Raw genomic sequence first — 20,736 nt, forward strand, 5'->3', positions numbered from 1 at the left:
ATTGTTCTATATCCTTTACCCCCCTTACATTACTACATTATGGACAGCATTCTACAGAAATATATGGAGATCTACTTGATTCTTTCCTCTCTATATATAGATGACCCACAATCCTGTTCCTACTGATGAAGGTGCCCTTTATTTATATTTTTAAAATTTAAACTAGTTTTTCCCCCGTTACAATAATTCCTGTCTATAGGCTTTTGTTGTTATAAATATTTTAAACATAGAGAAAAGTAATATAGGGCATATTAAAAATATTTCACTCAAGAGTTTGTTTTGAGGAGGCAGAGTCTAATTAAAACCTATTTTAAAACATTTAGGATAATCCACTGAGTTGGGAAAATATCATCTAATAATAGCTACTACTATGGAGAATAGCTTTTTAATAAATCCATTTATAAATATTTATTAAGCACTTCCTTTGGGTCAGGCACTATTCTAGGCACTGGGGATAGTGAGACAATTTAGACAAACAAGATTCATGCCCTTTGTGGATAATAAAAAACTAGACAATTTCAGATAATGTTATAATTAATGCTGTGAAGAAAATGTTGGCTTGAGAATAGCTATTATGGAATGGTCAAGAAAGGCCTTTCTGAGAACACATTTGAGCTGCAGTGTACATACAATAGTTAATTTCATCCTAACACCAACACTGTGATGTAACCATTATTATTATTATATGTGTTTTATAGGGGACACAATTGGGGCTGGGAGACTTTAAATCACAGGCCTAAGGTTTTTTTTTTGTTGGTACATGATAAGGTTGGAATTTAGACTCAGGTTGGACTGACTCAAGACATTTAACATTTACATAGTTTGTACCATGCTAGACATTTTACATACCCTATGAGTTAGGTATTATTATCCCTAATTTACAGACATGGAAACAAAGGCTCAGAAAATGTAATTCCCTTACCCAAAGTTACTAGTGTTACCAAAGCTGACTCCAGTATCCATACTCATTCATTTCTATTTCTCTTGAGCTTTATGCATGGGTATTATGATATCTCTGTCAACTTCTCAGAGGCCTTTTACTTATTTATTTTGTATTTTTGAGACAGAGTCTCACTGTGTCACCCCAGCTACAAGTGCAGTGGCATCTTCATAGCTTGCTGCAACCTCAAGCTCCTAGGCTCAAGTGATCCTCCCACCTTGGCCTCCCATAGTGCTGGGATTCTAGGCGTAACTACCACACCCAGCCTCAGGGGACTTTCTGACTCATTGGGGCTCACGGTGAAATTTTGGACTGGTGACCTGCTGGGCGATCAGGAAGTAACGGTTGTCACTGTTTAATGCTGTGGAGTACATTTGCCTTATAACAGGAAAGGAAGCCCTGAGGGGCCGTTCTCCTACTTATTCATCTCTTTTCCTCTTTCCCAGGTGCCGCCATCAACTGTGGAATACCTCCAGAAACAAGGCATTGACGTGCGGGTCCTCCAGACTGAGGCGGCTGTGAAGGAGTATAATGCCTTGGCTGCCCAGGGGGTCAGGGTGGGAGGTGTCTTCCATTCTACCTGCTGATGGAGCCTTAGGAGGAGAATAAATCACTAAGCAACTATGCCTGTGACTATCACTCTTTTTTTTTTTTTTGAGACAGAGTCTCACTTTGTTGCCCAGGCTAGAGTGAGTGCCATGGTGTCAGCCTTGCTCTCAGCAACCTCAAACTCCTGGGCTCAAGTGATCCTACTGCCTCAGCCTCCCAAGTAGCTGGGACTACAGGCATGCGCCACCATGCCCGGCTAATTTTTTATATATACATTAGTTGGCCAATTAATTTCTTTGTATTTATAGTAGAGATGGGGTGTCGCTCTTGCTCAGGCTGGTTTTGAACTCCTGATCTTGAGAAATCTGCCTGCCTCGGCCTCCCAGAGTGCTAGGATTACAGGCATGAGCCACTGTGCCCAGCCTGCGACTATCACTCTTACCAATCTCCACACCAGCTCTCCCTAGGCAATTTTGAACACCTGTTCATACCAGGTCCATGTGCAAGGCTCTTGGAATACATGGATGACTAAGGCAAGGTCCCTATCCTTGAGGGTGTTAAAAATCAGAAAAGGAGACAGATGTTTACCAAAGTTTAATAATGTGGCTGGAAACATGAGAAATGTCAGACAAAAATAAAGACTGTGCCTTGAAGGCCAAAAAGTTTCAGTGCATATAAAATCACATTTCAGTTGATGCTTTGGAATGTTTTTTTTGTTTTGAGACAGGGTCTCACTCTTTTGCTCGAGTGATGCTAGAGTGCAGTGGCACAATCATAGCTCACTGCAACCTTATGTCCTGTAGGCTCAAGTAGTCTTCCTATTTCAGCCTCCCCAGTAGCTGAGATTACAGGTGTGACCACTATACCCGGCTGATTTTTTTCTTTTAACTTTTTAAATTTTTAAACTTTTAAAAAAATTATCTTTATTATAAGTTTTTAAATAGTGTCTTTTTTTCTCTTATCTGAATGATTTTTTAAAATTTCTGTAGAGACTGGGTCTTGCTATTAATATGTTGCCCAGGCTGGCATTGGAATGTTAATTCATCAATCCAACTAAGATTTTTTTAGCACCTTTTACACCAGGCACCACTTCAGAGAAATAGCAATAAAAGTCTTGTTTTTGTGAAGCTTATATTCCAGTGGTGAAAATAAACAAGTCAAGAAATGTATAACATAAGTAGACTGTTATGAAGAAAAATAAAGCAGGGTAAAAAGAGTGATGGGGGCTATTTCAGATAAGTGGTCAGGGAAGGTCTCTGCAATGACGTATGAACAGAGCCCTGAATGAGGTAAGTAACACTTTAGTAGCTGTAGAAAAACTGTGCCCTGCGAGTTGGTTTCTAGGCAGGCTGTTCTACTAACCCTGAGACTGGAGCCAGATAGTTCTCTCTGAGCCTCAGATTCCCATTAAATGTTGGGGCTGCACTAGCTGCCCTTTAAAGTCCCTGCTGGCTCAGATAGTCTTTGTTCTATTAAATACATAGGTGGCCTTTGTGAAGCCTTAGAATAAGACTGAGAGAACTACAAGTTATCAGCATCACCTTTTTAATTTTTTTCTTCTTTAAAGAGGTATGCGTATGGCTTTGGTGTCAAATAGCCTTGACTTTGAACTGCAGCTCTTTGCCACTCACTGATTTAATCTGAGTTTCACTGTTTTCATATGTCAGAAAGGGATAATATTAGTACCTGGAATTATTGTAGGTATTAAATGATGTAATTCACAGAAAGTCTCAGCTCACTGCCTGGCATGTAGGAAGGACTCAATAAATTGAAACAATTGTTATCATTATCTTTCTATTAATGGGGCTACTGTGTAAAGTCAACATAGTTTAATTTCATAGTTCTCAATATAGATTTTTTTTTTTTGAGACAGTCTCACTCTGTTGTCCAGGCTAGAGTGAGTGCCATGGCGTCAGCCTAGCTCACAGCAACCTCAAACTCTTGGGCTCAAGCAATCCTTCTGCCTCAGCCTCCCGAGTAGCTGGAACTACAGGCATGCACCACCACACCTGGCTAATTTTTTCTATAAATATTAGTTGGCCAATTAATGTCTTTCTATTTTTAGTAGAGACAAGGTCTCGTTCTTGCTCAGGCTGGTTTGGAACTCCTGACCTCGAGCAATCCTCTCACCTCGGCCTCCCAGAGTACTAGGATCATAGGTGTGGGCCACCGCATCCAGCCTATAGCAGCTTATTATTTCATAGATTTGTAGAATATTGGAGCCCAAAGGAACTCTCTCACTCATTTATTCAGCAATTCTTTATCCTGCCCATTCACTGGGAGTCTGTTACTAATTTTCTTATGACCAGTTATTGCTGGGCCATGGGGGAATAGGGATGAAACAAGTTATAGATCCTACCCTCAGGAGTTATGTGAGACAAACAGGCAATAATTATACAATGTGTTTATATTATAAAAGTTACAAGGTCCGATGGTAGCACAAAGAAAAGAACAATTTATCCTACCAGGATGTAAGGAAAATTAGGGAAGACATCACTAAGGAGATGACACTTAACCTGATTCTTAAAGAATGAAATGTTCGTTAATTCACTGAATGAGCATTTACTTGGGAACTTTTTAACTAGACATTTACTAGGTATGGTGTTTATAACAGCTATAACTAAATAAAATTGCTCCACCCCAGCTACTGTGGAAGCAGCAGCCCTGGAAAGCTGATTTTTGCTCCACATGACTCTGTTACTATTAGGCATCTGACCTAAGGGAAGCCAATCCACAGATTGGACAGCAACTTAAGATGTGGCTTGGCAAGAAAGGGTGAGCTAAGACAATTGGCTTTGGAATTGAGTGGAAAGTGAAGGAATTTTTCCAAGTTCACCTGACAAGTAGCAGAGCCAGGATTAGAATCCAATGCTATGTCTTGATCTCTGTCACACACCTCCTTGCTCCTTAGAGGCCCATGGGAGATCCTCACAGACCTGATAGCCAGCATAGAAGTGTAGGGAGGACCTGCTTGGTGCCCTTTCTGCATTTGTCAGATGACAGGATCTTTATAGATCTGTTACCTCAGCTTATACCAGCCCTATATACCAAGGAGAGATGTTTGGTAAAATTTACACTGTTTCTTTAGTGATGCAGTTTTTTGTTTTTTTTTTTGGGTCAAAGGTACTTGTGAAACAGCTCCAATGGGTGTTGAATTAAGTGTGGGTGTAACCATTGCTCCTGAGTTATCACCAATTAAAGAGAACTTAGTACAAATGTCTTAGAGGTTATCCAACTTTGTATAAAACCTGCTAATAAATAGGCCCTACTTTTCAATCTGGTCCACATGGTCAATGTTGGAAATATACAGAGCTTGGAGAAAAGCTATTTTTCCACATGACACTATATTTAGTCTTTGTATTAATCATTTTTTTTTTTTTGGAGACAGAGTCTCACTCTGTTGCCCAGGCTAGAGTGAGTGCCGTGGCGTCAGCCTAGCTCACAGCAACCTCAAACTCCTGGGCTCAAGCAATCCTCCTGCCTCAGCCTCCCAAGTAGCTGGGACTAAAGGCATGCGCCACCAGGCCCGGCTAATTTTTTCTACATATATATCTTAGTTGGCCAATTAATTTCTTTCTATTTTTAGTAGAGATGGGGTCTTGCTCTTGCTCAGACTGGTTTCAAACTCCTGACCTAGAGCAATCCACCCGCCTCAGACTCCCCGAGTGCTAGGATTACAGGTGTGAGCCACCACGCCCGGCCTGTATTAATCATTAAATCCTTTGGATTCAGTTTTTAGGTTGTATAGCCCTCAATCGGCCCACACTTAATTCCTTCTAATGTAAGTGGTTCCTAAGACAAGAAGTGCTACGTGTGTACCTTTCTTCTCCATAATGCAGTTTGCTGAACTCAATGTCAAAGAAAACACAAAGTCCTTTCAGAAACTTAAATCTCAGGGCTTGCAAGCCAGGTACTGCAAAGTTTGCTCTGGATTCATATACTCTTTCTTTCCCTGCCTGGTGTGTGGCGGGAGTTGTGCTGGGGATACAAAAACACAGACATTCTTATTGTCCAGGTATAGATTAGTTGGAAAAAATAGACATGTAAACATATAGTGATCACATAGAAGTTGCAAATGGACACACATCTACCTGAAGATGTGTTTTCTCAGTAATTTTAACCTTGACTTTAGTTACCAAGATTTTTTAATTGGGTATTTTTACATGAAAATGCAGATTTCTGTCTTTTTTGGAAGAATGGGAAGGTCTAACAGATCAGGCCCACACTTATAAATTAAAATAATTGAGTGGCATGGAATAGTGACTGCCTTCTCTGATAGACAATGTGCTCTATCATTCTTCAGTCTGTATTATCTTCTTCTTGGCCATGTTAGTTCTTTGCTTTTTCTGCCTACCTTCTTTAGGGGTTTGCATTTGTGAACCTGCAAAGCAATAACAAATACTATGCTTGAAGAATGTACAGTAGGCAATGTTTCAAGCCCAGAGGAGTCACAGATAAGAGTAGATTCTAGAACAAAGCCTAGTCCTGAAGAATGAGAGGAGAGGAACCATAAAAGACACTACCTCAAAGCCTCCATTTCCTCACCTGTAAAATGGGGGATAACTTGGAAGTACTTTTATAAAAAGTGTACTGTATCTGAAAAGTATCCAGCGTATTCTCCTCTTAGAAGGCCTTCTATAGCTACAGCAAGATGGGCTCAGTCAGCAGCCATGGGTCTGTTGTTTTCATCTATGCTCCAACCCTGCAACTGCCATCAGGTGTTTGTGTCAGGGCCATGGCAAGATTCAGCCTGGCTACACGCTTCATTTTATCTTTAAGGCAGGCACCTTTTTCAGGGCATTTTGTCACTGACACATGAGAGCTCACTGATGGGAGATGTGCAAAACAGGTGAGCACACAAGAAAAGTCAGCTCCCTGGAAGTAACCTTTCTTCCCCTAGTCCCTCGATAGCAGTCATAACCTCCTTCAGCCAGACTGCCTCGGTTCAAATCCTCAATCTGTCATTTACTAGCGGTGTGACCTAGGGCAAGTTACTTAATTTCTCTGAACTTTGGTTGCTTTGTTTATAAAATGAAGATAACAGTACACAGGGTGGTTGTATTAATTGAGTTATTTCATGTAAAGGGCATACAACACTGCCTGGCACAAAGTACATTAAACCAAAAGTCATAAATTCTCCAAGTTCCAAATATGATCCAAACTAGCTGCAGATTCAGATTCTACCAACCATTATTTAATTCATCCTTTTAATAACACTTCAGGTCTAATTATATTTTGCAGATGAGGAATCTGAGGCATAGAGAGCTTAAGATTTGAATGCTCTTTTCCATATATTTCCCCTGAAGTGTGGTGTAGCTTAGACCTTTGGGATCTTCTTAGATTTGAATGAATACATGCTTTATTATTTACTATACAGTTCTCCCACCAGTGACTTAATCTCTAAGCCTCATATGGGTGGTGTGAGGATTAAATGATAGGTAAAGGACATAGCACAGGCCCTGCCAAACAGGCCGACCTCTCTGGGGCACAGACTGTTATTACACCGCACTTGCAATTTTAACCCCCACACAGCACCAACTCATCAGAGATATAGCAGGAAATGACTTATTTACTACACTGGATCCCTCTTTCCAATAATCTTGATTTCTTTTCTAAAATATGGCTCTTCTCTATTATTTCTTTAAAAGCCATAGAAGTTCTAAGAATAAAGGCAGGCAAGATCAAGAATTTCCCTCAAGGATGAAAATTACTCATTCTCCAGCTATTCAGTCAGTCCTGGGCCCAGCCATTGCCTCCTGAGTAAGGGAAGAGGCCACTCAGCAAGAAAACAGATATCTAAGGTCCTCTAGAACTGTCAATGGCAAAAATACACAGCTGGTAAAGCTGCTTTAGAGCTGGCCCTAGCAAACAGACTATCACTTTAAGAAACAAGATTAGGGCTCAAATAACCAGTTCTTTGGAGGTGGCTGGGAAATTGGATCTTTGGGTTTCACACCTGAGGAACAGCATGTAAGCACATGGTATAAATGCTGAAGCTATGGCCACACAAAGTTCTTTAAGGACCAGGAATTACAACAGCTTGGTGTTTTCTCAACTTTAATTGGATATGGTACTGAAGAGGAAAGACTTGAAGGGTTTTGAATTTTTCTTTTCTTAAGAGACAGGTCTCACTCTGTTGCCCAGGCTGGAGTGCAGTGGTGCAATCATGGCTCAACACAGCCTCCAACTCCTAGGCTCAAGCAATCCTCCCACCTCAGCCTCCTGAGTAACTGGAACTATAGACATATGCCACCATGACTGGCTAACTTTTTAAAACTTTTTTTTAGAGATTGGTCTTGTTATGTTACCCAAGCTGATCTTGAACCCCCAGTCTCAAACAATCCTCTTACTTCAGCCTCTTGAGTAGCTGGGATTACAGGTGCCAGCCTCTGCTCCTGGTAGTTTTTGATTTTTTAATGCGAAAATAATTTTTTTTTTTTTTTGAGACAGAGTCTTCCTCTGTTGCCCAGGCTGCTAGAGTGCCGTGGCATCAGCCTAGCTCACGACAACCTCCAACTTCTGGGCTCAAGTGATCCTCCTACCTCAGCCTCCCAAGTAGCTGGGACTACAGGTACATACCACCACACCCAGCTAATTTTTTTTTCTATTTTATGTACAGACGGGGTCTCACTCTTGCTCAGGCTGATCTCGTACTCCTGACCTCAAATGATCCTCCTGCCTCAGCCTCCCAGAGTGCTAGGATTACAGGCATGAGCCACCATGCCCAACCAATGCAAAAATAATTTATCCTGTGTTTGATACCAGATGAGATTTTAGGGGTCACACACTCCTTATATCTACACATCATTTCCAGGTGAAGTACTTCGGGCTCTGGCTCATTCTGATACCTAAGAAGGGCCTTCTAGGCCATGGCTGTACAGATTGCTTTTGATTCAGCGCCTTGCAGGTTTGGGCATTATGTAAACTTTTACAGGCTTGCTGAAGGGGATGGTGCCCTCGATGCTGGTTTCCACCTGGGGTGATACCTCGCCACCCTCGATCCAGGAGAATTTTGGAATGCGAGCATTGGAGTTGTAGGCCAACAGCAGCCTCACTTCCACCTGGCATGGTTCTGGAAAAAAAGACAAAAGAAATCCTCTGTGACAAGGCAACTACTAGAAACTGAGATGAAATGTCAAGTAAAAGCAAATCAAAATACATGCAGTAGGGTTTTAAGAACATTTCTTCATCTGTCTGTGTTCTTCCCTTCACCCTCATGGAACAAAAACACTTTCCCAGCCTAAATTCTGTGATGTTGACACTGAGCCTGCAGATGTGATGCTTCTCTGCCACCTCCTCCTTGGGTCTCTGTGGGCTGCCTGCAGCTCTAAGCCATGGCTGCTGAGACAATCAGAGAGCAAACTAAAACCCTTCTTCTCGAAGCCCTTCCAGCCTCAAGACAGAGGACCACAGGTGCATGTGGCCTATTCTCATACCCAAATAAATGGGCTCTTCCTGTGTAGTTCAATCTCAAGCCTCAGGGCTGCACGTACCACAGAACTCTACTTTGTTAGTGGAGAAAAAGCCTTCAAACAGGAAATGGTTCTGCTAAAAATTCCTCACCAGTGAACAGCAACATGTTTCAGGGACCTAAAATCATGTCAGGGAACCTTTCTTTTATTACATTATAATACTGATCTAGTGTCTTTATGTGGCAAGCCCTAGCAAGGGTAGATAAGGCCTCCCACGATGCTGACTGTTTGACTGAAAAGACAGAGACAGTTGCAATGGAGTACAGTATATGCTCTAATCAAGTCAGTAAGAAGTACTGCAGGGAAAAAAAAAAAAAAAGAAGTACTGCAGAAGGAGTGCAGGAAGGCTTTGGAGTAGAACACCCACTCTGTGCCAAGCATGTAGCCCCAAGAGTTCTTATCCTGCCACATCATGAAAGAAAGATTGTTACAATCTTGGAAAAAGTCCCAAGGCTCAGAGAGGTTCTAAGTGACTGCCCAAATCCACACCTGTGACAGAATCTTTGAGCCAAGTTCATAAGCTGAAGCAATTAATCTTTCTATTAACCACATGGCTCTTATAAAGGAGGAGGAGAGAATTCCAGAAAGACGTAGGGGCAAGTGCAAAGGTTAGGAACAGTGAGCTTGGGATGTCTTCCTTAATTTTGTGCAACTAGAGCAAAAGGTGCAAGTGTTAAAGATAAGCCTAAGGCTAAGAAATTCAGAGAGTAGGAATGAGGGCTAGATGGATCTAAATTTAACAAGAGCAGAGACCCCAGTATTTCTCAATGCCTCCCCAGACCTCTTCCTGGTCAATTCCACACTTCTACTTATGGGTCAGAGCAGATACTAGATTGCTGTCCTCCAGGAAGGAAAAGACTCATGGGCAGCTCAAAGTCACAGCAACCTAGCCAACCTCAGAGGTCAGTAGGACATCTGGGTGCATTCTCAGCATTACTAATAGTTATCACCCATGTGGTAAGCACATACCCATATAACATGAGGGCCACGCACCAGCCATAAGCGTATCTGTAATGAAACTATCACTGTTCTCTCATACCAGGCTCCAGGTGAATCTCCCTCTAAGGGTGGAGTCAGGGTAGGTATCTGTATCAGCTTTCCTATGATACTCTCCTATTCTGTCCCAGGTGGCAGACCACAACGACAGCCCTGGCTCTCACAGCACTTTGAAGAAGCCAAATCCTGATAAGAGTTAGAGAGAGTCAATGTAGGATTCAACCCTAAGAAGTTGTTTTGCCTTACCTTACCAGCATTTGATAAGAATGGCAATTCAAGGCACTGCCATATGAGGAAAGAAGAGAAGAGAGAAGACAAGAGTAAGAGGATAGCAGGAGAAAAAGACAAAAGATCATTTAGGACAACTGATATAACCTATTCATCATGTCTGGAAGAATATATCTCTTAGGAGGTTTCAATTCTTATTCTCATCTTAAAGATAAAGAAAATGAGACAGAGAGGCAAAGTAACTTTCTCAAGATCACACAGCAAGGAAGGCAGAATTTGAAACTTGGTCTATGTCAGCAATCTCCAACCTTTTTGGCACCAGGGACCGGCTGACCAGTTTAATTGAAGATAATTTTTTCATGGACGGCGGGCAGGGGATGAAGAGGTGGGGAGCAGAGCTCTGTGGCTCAGTTCCTAACAGGCAGCAGACCAGTACCTGCTGTGCATTCAGTTCTTAAATTTCATGAAAGACAGTTTTTCCATGGATGGGAGGGGAGGCAGAGCTGGAGGGAAGGCGGAGCTCTGCAGACAGTTCCTTACAGGTTGCAGGTCACAACCCAGGGGTTGGGAACTGAAGGTCTATGCGACTCAAAGCATATGGGAGTGTCCTGTCTCCCAGAGGAGAGGCCCCCGGTGGGGAGCTGCTGAGGGACTGGAAGGGCTCCCTAGAAACACTAGGCCCCATCTCCTAGTTTAGGAGAGAGAAGGCGCAGGTGCATTTAGAATGAGATATTTCACTTTAGTATCCCAGACCAGAAGAAAGCATAATACAATGAAACACAAGAGATTTGAAAGTGAGGAAATCTAAGTGCCAGTCTCAGTACTATCACTGATAACTTATTGTGCCTCCCATTATGCATTTGTAAAATGAAGAAGAGAATACTAATTCCCACCTCATAGATGGTCTAAGGATTAAATGAATTTTTATTGCATGCTTATAATCTTGTATTCAATTTTCACTATTTGCTGAGTACCTACTACATGTCAGACATTAGGGATACACGATATAGAGGCACTGGGGATAGAGAGGTAAAGATGAGCAAAGCTCCCTGTTCTAGTGGAGCCTACATTCTCATGGGAAAGTCAGTAAGCACTTCAATGAGAAAATATTTGACACTACTAAGTATTATGCAGAGAATTAAAACAGGGATTTGTAATAGTGACTAGGTAGTGAGTTCTTGGAGGAGGTGATCCTTGATAAGTTATAATTCTTCAGGCTCAAGACCAACTATACCAAAAAGAAGATCTGCAATGAACTAAGACATCCTGAGAGGAAATGAGGCCTAGTGGCAAGAACCTGCAGCTTGGGAGTAGACAGCCTGGGTTCTGGCTCTGGCTCTGGCAATGACTTGCTGTGTGACCAGGGAAAGCCAGTAGCCCTCTCCACGACCTTTCACGTTTTTTGATCTCTAACATGCTGTGATTTGCTTTCCTGATGCTTGTCCCTTCCAAAATAATTCTGTACCACAGCATTTGCTGCCCCATATATAAGACCCCTTCATCAGAAGATATCAGAATAAGGACTCTACTTTCCTGTGGGGCTAGTGCTTTGGCATATAGTGCAAAAACACGCCAGGAAGCAAGGATATGGAATGAGGGATGCTCGGGAAAGCAGATCCTGTGTAAAAGAAGTGCTGGATGCTCCTGCAACTATGCCAAACCCAGGGTCACTAGAACCCCAATGGGGCTGCCCTAACATTCAAAAGCACCTTGTAAAAGCTTTATAAAGTCATCAGTGCCCATCCAACACTCCTGACAGAGAGAAACCATTAGCAATGGCATTAAATAATTGGTTTTGGTTTTTTTTGAGACAGAGTCTCGCTTTGTTGCCCAGGCTAGAGTGAGTGCCGTGGCGTCAGCCTAGCTCACAGCAACCTCAAACTCCTGGCCTCAAGCAATCCTTCTGTCTTAGCCTCCTGAGTAGCTGGGACTACAGGCATGCGCCACCATGCCTGGCTAATTTTTTCTGTATATATTAGTTGGCCAATTAATTTCTTTCTATTTATAGTAGAGATGGGGTCTCGCTCTTGCTCAGGCTGGTTTTGAACTCCTGACCTTGAGCAATCCACCCACCTCGGCCTCCCAGAGTGCTAGGATTACAGGCGTGAGCCACCGCGCCCGGCTTAATAATTGTTTATATATTTAAAAAGAGTGAAAGAAAATTCCAAAAGACAACCCCCTATTTCTAAAATAAACCAAATTTGGCAGCATTAAACATCTCAAGTAACAACTATGCTCCTGAATCCTCTTCAGTGATTTAGGAAACACCACTGAGCCCAACTGTCCCTGTATTTTAGGTTCTGCAGACTGTCTTTTTTTAAAGTTTTCCAAAGCAGCCTTACAGGCTTGAAATGTAATGTCTTTTGCACTTGTATTTTCCCATTTTATTCTTATGCACTAAAAATCCTCACAACTAATTTGTAGATTAAGAATTATCATCTTTATTTTGAAGGTGAGGAAAAAGACTCAGAAAGGGAGAGTGACCACGGTCACACAGCAAGTCCGTGGCAAAGTTAACACAAGAAAATAGTTGCCTGGCATCAAAACCACGGCCCCTTCCATGAGACTCCATTCTATTGTAATCTCCTGTATATTTTCTAATAGAATCTTGTTCTTCGTTCAATCAAAGCAGTGTAGCAAATTAGTCCAAATGTACCAAGTTTGAGCTTATAAACTTCTTAGGACTCAAGTTCAATCCTTGGCAAGCCTCATTTAACCACATATGTTTTCAAACTGTGAAAGCCAAATGCTAGAGGGTGGGTGTGATCCCCAGGTGCATATTTCCTGCTCACTCTGGCCCACTGACTCCTTACCTGTCCAGGCAGTGTGGGAGAGGTACACCTGAGTGATGAGCCGGTGCCGCCCAGGGCCAGGATTCCGAAAGTCTGCTGGTTTAGGGTGGATCATCTGAGCCTGGCCATCTGGATATAAGACCTAAGAGGTAACAGAAATGAGAAAAAGAGGCAGGAAAAGAGATGACCTTAAAAAAAATTGGGGGTGACATCTGCTATGATCCCCAAAACAGAAGAAAGATCAGCCTTCATAAAAGACTTCTCCTTGAGGGGAGGTCGACATTGTAGACATCTGTATACTTCCTGCCCTAACACAAGGCAGTGTTCAGTAAACATTTCCTGAATTCATGGTGAATGAGTGATAGGAACAGAGTGTCTCTTAAGCACAAGGACAGGTAAGAATATTAATTCTGACCTTGAAAAGCCTTCCCAGGCACTCCCATCAGAATGACTCTCCCTCCCTGGCTCTGAATCATATCATAGCACAGCATCCGTCACCAACTACCATATATTAAGAGTTAATAATTTATTTTTTTTTGAGACAGAATCTTACTCTGTTGCCCAGGCTACAGTGCCTTGGCATCAGCCTAGCTCACAGCAACCTCAAACTCCTGGGCTTAAGCGATCCTTTTGCCTTAGCCTCCCAAGTAGCTGGCACTACAGGCATGCGCCATCATGTCCGGCTAATTTTTTCTATATATTTTTAGTTGGCCAATTAATTTCTTTCTATTTTTAGTACAGACGGTCTCGCTCTTGCTCAGGCTGGTTTCGAACTCCTAAACTTTGAGTGATCCACCCGCCTCCGCCTCCCAGAGTGCAAGAATTACAGGTGCCCGGCCTTATTAAGAGTTATTTTGTAACTGTATTCTCTCCACTGGATTTTAAGCAGCTAGGAAGTCATTTATCTGTCTCTTTCTTCTAGAGAGAGAGTGCTCAATGAAGGGTCTTCTCAAATCACTGACGAGTTCTTCAAACCTCACAAACTGCCACAAAGTTCTTTCCTTAGTATTCGGCAGGTGGGGGTTCCTAGCTACCTGTGTAGAGGGTCTATTACACTGTACAGTGTACAAATGAACTAGAGGAACAAATGAAATTATCCTAGGAACAGACAGGATTTGCTCAATGTAAATATAACAGCAGAGTAGGGAACCATACTTTAAACTATGGGCAGCACATCTCTGCCCACTTCCCCATAATCTTCTTTCATCTCTCCTTAAGCCTCCCCCCCCTCTTTACCCTTATTTCTTAAAGCTGCTACTCCCCACTCTTACATGCCCCCAAACCTACTACAGCAGAAAGATGCAGGTGTTCCACCTTCTTGATCCTTATTATCTTTAAAGACAAATACTTGGGCTTCATTTTCTAAGAGGAGGGCAGAGGAGGGCTGAAACAGTAATGAGCATGGAATACAAATGACAAAGGGTGCAGAATCTCCCACAATTCTCAATAAAACTGCCCTTAGTGAAAGGCCTTGACTCCTTCATGAAAAGGTTGCTGGAAACCTTCCATCATCCTCTACTACTCCCATGAACAGGGCTTAGAAATCTGTAGCCCAAGGAGGTCAGGGGAAGAAAATGGGGAGTATGAATTACATTCTGAATTTCAGAGCAACTAAAAATTGTATCTCCTCTTATCATTAGGTGTAAGACAGTAACCTGGATTAGACCAACAAAAGTGTAACTAAATGGAGTTCCTGGAGGGTGTGCTTTAAAGAATAGATATACATTATTATTATTATCATTATTTTTTAGGCTAGTCAAATGAAACAGCGGGCAGACATACATTATTTTAACAGACAATGTAATCTCCATATAATCTCTGAGGCATGTTTACTACTACATCTCTAGCACCTAAAGCAATGCCCAGAACAGAGGAAGTATTCAGGTGTGGTAGATGGCACTTTCAAACCACTGGAGCCGTCCCACAATGAGGCAGTGAGTTTCCCACCTCTCTACCTATAAGGCACCCAAACAGTTCAGGCCTGCATGTAGTAGAGTTGCTTCAGAGGGGATTTTCACAAGAGAATTTGGCAGATGACCCTTAAATAACCTGCCTACAAACTCATTTATACTCAGTTGGTCAGTGAACTTTTTTTCAGCTACATTGTAAAGCAGTGGTTTTCATTAGAATCACTGACTACACATTAGAATCACCTATGAGCTCTTAAATACTAGTACCCATGAGCCCTACTCTTAGGATTCTGATTTAACTGGTTTAGGCTGAGTCCTGTTCATCAGTACTTCTGTCTTTTCTTTCTTTCTTTCTTTTTTTTAGAGATAGGGTTTTGCTCTGTTGCCAGGCTGGAGCACAGTGATGTCATCACAGCTCACTGGAGCCTTGAACGCACGTGCCCAAGCAATCCTCCTACATTAGCCTCCCAAGTAATTGGCACTAAAGGCATGCACCAAAACCCCACCTGGCTAATTTTTTATTTTTTGTAGAGACAGGGTCTCACTATGTTGTCCATGCTTGTCTTAAATTCCTGGGCTCAAGCAATCTTCCCACTTTGGCTTCCCAAAGTGCTCGGATAGGCATGAGCCCATCAGTACTTTCTATAATGCTTTCTGAGTAATTCTACAGTGCAGCTAGAGTGGAGAACTACTACTGTGGAAAAAACACTAGGCTGGGCGCTGTGACTCATGCCTGTAATCCTAGCACTCTGGGAGGCTGAGGCAGGCAGATTGCTCGAGGTCAGGAGTTCGAAACCAGCCTGAGCAAGAGCGAGACCCCATCTCTATTATAAATAGAAAGAAATTAATTGGCCAACTAATGTATATAGAAAAAATTAGCCGGGCATGGTGGTGCATCCTATAGTCCCAGCTACTTGGGAGGCTGAGGCAGGAGGATTGCCTGAACCCAGGAGTTTGAGGTTGCTGTGAGCTAGGCTGACGCCATGGCACTCACTCTAGCCTGGGCAACAAAGCGAGACTCTGTCTCAAAAAAAAACCCAAACACTGTAATACAACTTCACAGCTAGCTGACAATTAGTCCTCTGCAGGTCTCATAATTTATAATAATTCCTGCAGGGAAACCAGAAATCTTGTTCCTCTACTGACACCATAGCCAAAAAGTATCATATCTCCAGGGCCTGATTCATCCTTACCTCCTTCGGGAAGCCTTCCCTGCCTCCTCCAGACTATTTTTCTGTCCTCTGATTATACTCCCTGCAAATGCTTGCATCTCTGCTTTTACTCATAACCCTTGTGCTTAAAATACCTCATATTGCCTTTCTCCTTTGCTCTTATTCACCCTTTCAATTTCTTTCTTTTTAAATATATTTTTATTTTTTTAAGATCAGTCAAGTGCAATAGATAGGAGGGAGGAAAGTAGTAGAACAAGGAGTTCAATCTGTAACTGACTCTGAACAATCAAGTGAGATAATTCACTTCCTTTGGACCAGCCTTTTCACCCTTACAGATCCCACCCTTGCACCAGCATCTCCACAAAGCCTTTCCTTTCCTCAGCCTCCACCATATTCTCCAAATTAAGTGCCTCTCCAGAGTACTCTTAACTTATCCTGTGCATGTGTAATCACTGAACTTCTGTTTTATAAGTGCCTGTCCATTTGTCTGTCTCTCGATGAAACTGTGGCATCTTGAGAGCAAGAAGTGTGACATATTTACCCTGGCAACCCCTGCACTTATTAGCATGTGCCAGAGTAAGCACTATTGCATGGAAGGACAAAAGGATGGACGAATGGGTAGTAAGTACTTTTTGTAGGGCCTCCATTGCAGACTGAATAGATTACTGTCCTACCACATCTCTGATGTGTTTTTAATATATCTATTTAACTTGGGAAAAAAATATTTCCTAGTGATCACTTTTTCCCACCCATAAATTTGATTTGCTATCTGATGCACCCGTAGCCTGAAAAGAACTTGTTTATTACAGTTTGCTGTAATAAAAGACCAAGTCTTAACCTCAAATTATAAGATTACAAAGAGTGTTGTCATTAGTGAACCCTTAGTGTGTGCTGGAGGCTTTATATACATTATCTCATTTCAATGTCAACTACTCTTATTTGTCAGTTGTAGAATCTGAGGTCAGCATTTACAGTAACTTGCTCCACTGTAACTGCTCACACTCAGCAGTAGAGTTGGGATTTTAGCCCAGGCTCTTTTCCACAGAGGCTCATCTCTTCTCCTGTTCCAGTTTCTGTCCCTTAATCAGAGACTATAGGGGTACTATGGTTAAATACTTCAATACAAGGACATTCTAGAAGCTCCATGGGAACCAAAACCTGACAGACCTGGACCTTCACAGTGCTCTGAGGATCCTGCACATGTTCTAGGGTTGCATCAACATCCAGGGCCACCACCAAACCAGATGTAAACCGCAAGGGGTTGTCTGACTCGCCCGCTGGCTCAATGATGGTAGCTGAGGCTTTGTGGATCTGTAAGAAAGAAGAAAATATGATGATTGTAAGGCTAGGTCATCCCTGGGCAACAAAACATGATCCTTGCCCTTCTCTCTCCTTATCTAATGGGTATGCATGTGGGAGCCAGTCAGAGGAAGGGCCCTAGCCCAGCTGCTCCACTGATCAAAGAAGACCAGCAAGGTAAACAGTTTTGACTGCCTAGACAGATTTGACCTGGAGGGCTATAACATAGACCCTGACCTGCTCTGGAAGGGGTAGGTGCAGGAAGGTACTCTGCCGCAGCATGGTCTGTAGAATTTTGACAACTTCTGCAGGTTTGGATGTCATGAGTCGGGGCATAAGGTCAAGAAGTTTGTCCACAAAGCTGTCTTGCATGTGGGGCAAATCAGCGATGAAACACCTGGAGGAACAAACAGAAGCAATTGACTACACATTCATTCATTTACAGGCTGAGGCCCAGACATCTGACAAGCCCTAAAGCAGGAGTGAAGAACTGGGAGAAACTCACAGTTCATGAGAGAAAGACAGGAACTCAGATAATTAGGCCTTAGTGACATGATCATCATAAAAGCCTCTGTTTACTGAGTAACCACTATGTGTCAGGCATACTCTTAAGTGTTTTACATGATCTTATTTAATACTCCCAGCAATCCTATGCACCATTAGAACTTTTTTTTTCCAGAGACAGGGTCACGTGCGTGCACACACGTGCGCTCGCTCGCGCTCTCTCTCTGTCTCTGTCTCTCTCTCTCTCTCTCTCCCTCCCTCTCGCTTGGGATAGAGTATAGTGGTATCACCATAGCGTACTGCAACCTCAAACTCCTGGGTTCAGGTGATCCTCCTGCCTCAGTCTCCCAAGTAGCTGGGACTGGTGCACACTATCACCCTTGGCTAATTTTTAAATTTTCTGTAGAGGTGGGATCTCACTATTTCCCTGGTCTCAAACTCCTGAACTCAAATAGTCCTCCCACCTCCACCTCCCAAAGTGCTAGGATTACAGGTGTGAGCCACTGTGCCTGGCAATTTGTTTTTTTTTCATATTACAGATTCATTAATTAACTTAACAAATACGTTTATAAGGCCTACCAAGTACTAATCTAGATACTGGGAACATATAGTAAACAAGAGAGAAGAAAATGACTATTTCAGTGGAGCTTATATTCAAGGGATGGAACACTGAGACTCTGAGAGGATGATGTTGCATTGAAGTTCAGAAAAGTTACATAAATTATTCCCAGCGCCAGCTGATTCAATGGTACCTCTGCCTTGTGGAAGGGGATAGTCAAAAACATTTCACTAAGGAAGTAATATCTGTGCAGGAACTCAAAGGCTGAATTAAGAAAGAATATGCAGCTCTAGTTAACAACAGAGGAGAAACTTCGGTAATTCAGAGCCATCATGTTTCCAAAAACCTTTTCAACCCAATTGTGCAAAAACAGACTCCCTACCTTAAAGAATCTAAAACCAAATGTAAGACAAGAACTTCTTCAAATTTCAAACCAGGATCTTAAAGAGCCAAGCTAGACTGTAGCATCTGATAGAAAGCATCAACTGTCGGTGAAGGCGGTACTGCAACTCAGCCCTATGGGAAGCTATCGCCACCCAAATGAAAAATGAATGAGAGGTGTAGGGTCATATAAACCCCAGGTCTCATGAGGTTCATGAAGACAGGGACAATGGGCAGAAGAAATGAAATATTAAACTTAATCAAGTGCTTTATAATCCTATAAATGTCTTCCTCCCAGTATTATGTTGTCAGCACACCACAGATCTGGTTGGCTTGACTCCCATTTATTTATCAAGCCTTCCATTCATCAACTGCATCTGTTTTAACTAATTCACTTCATAGTAAACTCTGAGAAAACCTATCTATTTTACAAAATAAAATTTACCTAAACAATTACAGAACAATTCTTTGTAGATTATAGAGAAATACTAAAGTTTAAGAACAGTGGGACAAGGCCGGGCGCTGTGGCTCACGCCTGTAATCCTAGCTCTTGGGAGGCCGAGGCGGGCGGATTGCTCAAGGTCAGGAGTTCAAAACCAGCCTGAGCAAGAGCGAGACCCCGTCTCTACTATAAATAGAAAGAAATTAATTGGCCAACTGATATATATATAAAAAATTAGCCGGGCATGGTGGCGCATGCCTGTAGTCCCAGCTACTCGGGAGGCTGAGGCAGAAGGATCACTCAAGCCCAGGAGTTTGAGGTTGCTGTGAGCTAGGCTGACGCCACGGCACTCACTCTAGCCTGGACAACAAAGTGAGACTCTGTCTCAAAAAAAAAAAAAAAAAAAAAAAAAGAACAGTGGGACAGAAGTGAAAAAAATAGACAAGTTGTCGTTTTTTTGTTTTTTTTTTCCCAACAAAAGAGTTTTCAAGTTTTCTTCACAATACTTGTCATTTTATGGCCAGTCTAAGTGCTGAATTCAAATTATTCCTGATGTTCTTATTATTCAGTTATATGCTCAGTTTTGAAGATCTAACTTCAAAGAAGGTTATATACCATTAAAGAAAATACCAAATTAGGGCACATTGCCACAGATGATAGTTTGGCTGCATGGGCTAAATCAAGGAATCTGACTTGTGATTGCTCTTGTTACCTCTAAGTGCTATTCTCTGCAAAACCAAGATTTAATAAGCGAGGAGAGTTACAAAATACTTACCTCTGAAAAAAGTCCACTTCCTGTAAAAATTTTTCACACATCCCAAATAAGGGGTCAACTCTGTAGAAAAAAAATGCAAAATAGATAATAATGATAAGCAATTTGCTTGTGAAATCTGCATATGGGGAGTCAGGACCAAAAGTCTCCAAAACCTGAGCCTATGTGATAGGAGAATGAGCATATTACACTATAAAATGATTTCTAAAAGGACTGCAGTAATACACACTGGGGACTTGGAAGGCAGGAGAATGGGATGAGAAATTACCTAATGTGTACTATGTACACTATTTAGGTGATGGCTACACAAAAAACCCAGACTTCCCCAGTAGGCAATATATCCATGTAACAAAACTGCACTTGTACTCCCTAAATCTATAAAAATTAAAAAAAAAAGATCTCTAAAAGAAATAGAGGACTAGGGACCTAGAAGAAAATGTAAGTCAGGATCCTGAGACCTGATTAAACCACTGTAGTGCCCATTAAGCTCAATAAACACTCAAAATCAAAGACTATCACAGGCTATACTTGGCACCAGATTCACTAAGGATACAAGACAGGAGCACGGCTCATAGGTAGTACAGTGTCAAGTTCTCCTTCTGTAGAAATCCTTGCAGCAGTCCACACAGCAGTCTGGGAGCTCTGATCCCACAGCTGACGGGAGTACAAGGAGATGAGTTCCACATCAGCCAGGTGTGGAGACCATCCTAGTTTAGAAGC

The 20,736-nt window shown here is 42.1% G+C and overlaps 2 protein-coding genes across 3 annotated transcripts in view; one reads left to right on the plus strand and one right to left on the minus strand.

Moving 5' to 3' along the window:
- AAMDC (adipogenesis associated Mth938 domain containing) overlaps positions 1-1,566 on the plus strand; it is a 32,946-nt gene extending 31,380 nt beyond the window's left edge. For both annotated transcript variants that reach the window (XM_012744981.3, XM_012744980.3), the window contains exon 4: positions 1,387-1,566. In XM_012744981.3, the coding sequence (XP_012600435.1) occupies positions 1,387-1,527 (141 nt within the window). In that variant the 3' untranslated portion in view covers positions 1,528-1,566. The remainder of the gene's footprint in view (positions 1-1,386) is intronic.
- Positions 1,567-7,529: 5,963 nt separating this feature from the next.
- The window catches only part of INTS4 (integrator complex subunit 4), a 103,636-nt gene continuing 90,429 nt past the window's right edge, over positions 7,530-20,736 (minus strand). Inside the window, exons 19-23 of the mRNA XM_076002338.1 lie at positions 20,020-20,079; positions 17,596-17,755; positions 17,227-17,370; positions 12,999-13,119; positions 7,530-8,561 (exon numbers count right to left, since the gene is read on the minus strand). Of these exons, the coding sequence (XP_075858453.1) occupies positions 8,383-8,561; positions 12,999-13,119; positions 17,227-17,370; positions 17,596-17,755; positions 20,020-20,079 (664 nt within the window). The 3' untranslated portion in view covers positions 7,530-8,382. The remainder of the gene's footprint in view (positions 8,562-12,998; positions 13,120-17,226; positions 17,371-17,595; positions 17,756-20,019; positions 20,080-20,736) is intronic.

This window comes from Microcebus murinus, chromosome 4 (assembly GCF_040939455.1).
Source record: "Microcebus murinus isolate Inina chromosome 4, M.murinus_Inina_mat1.0, whole genome shotgun sequence".
Taxonomy (NCBI): Eukaryota; Metazoa; Chordata; class Mammalia; order Primates; family Cheirogaleidae; genus Microcebus; species Microcebus murinus.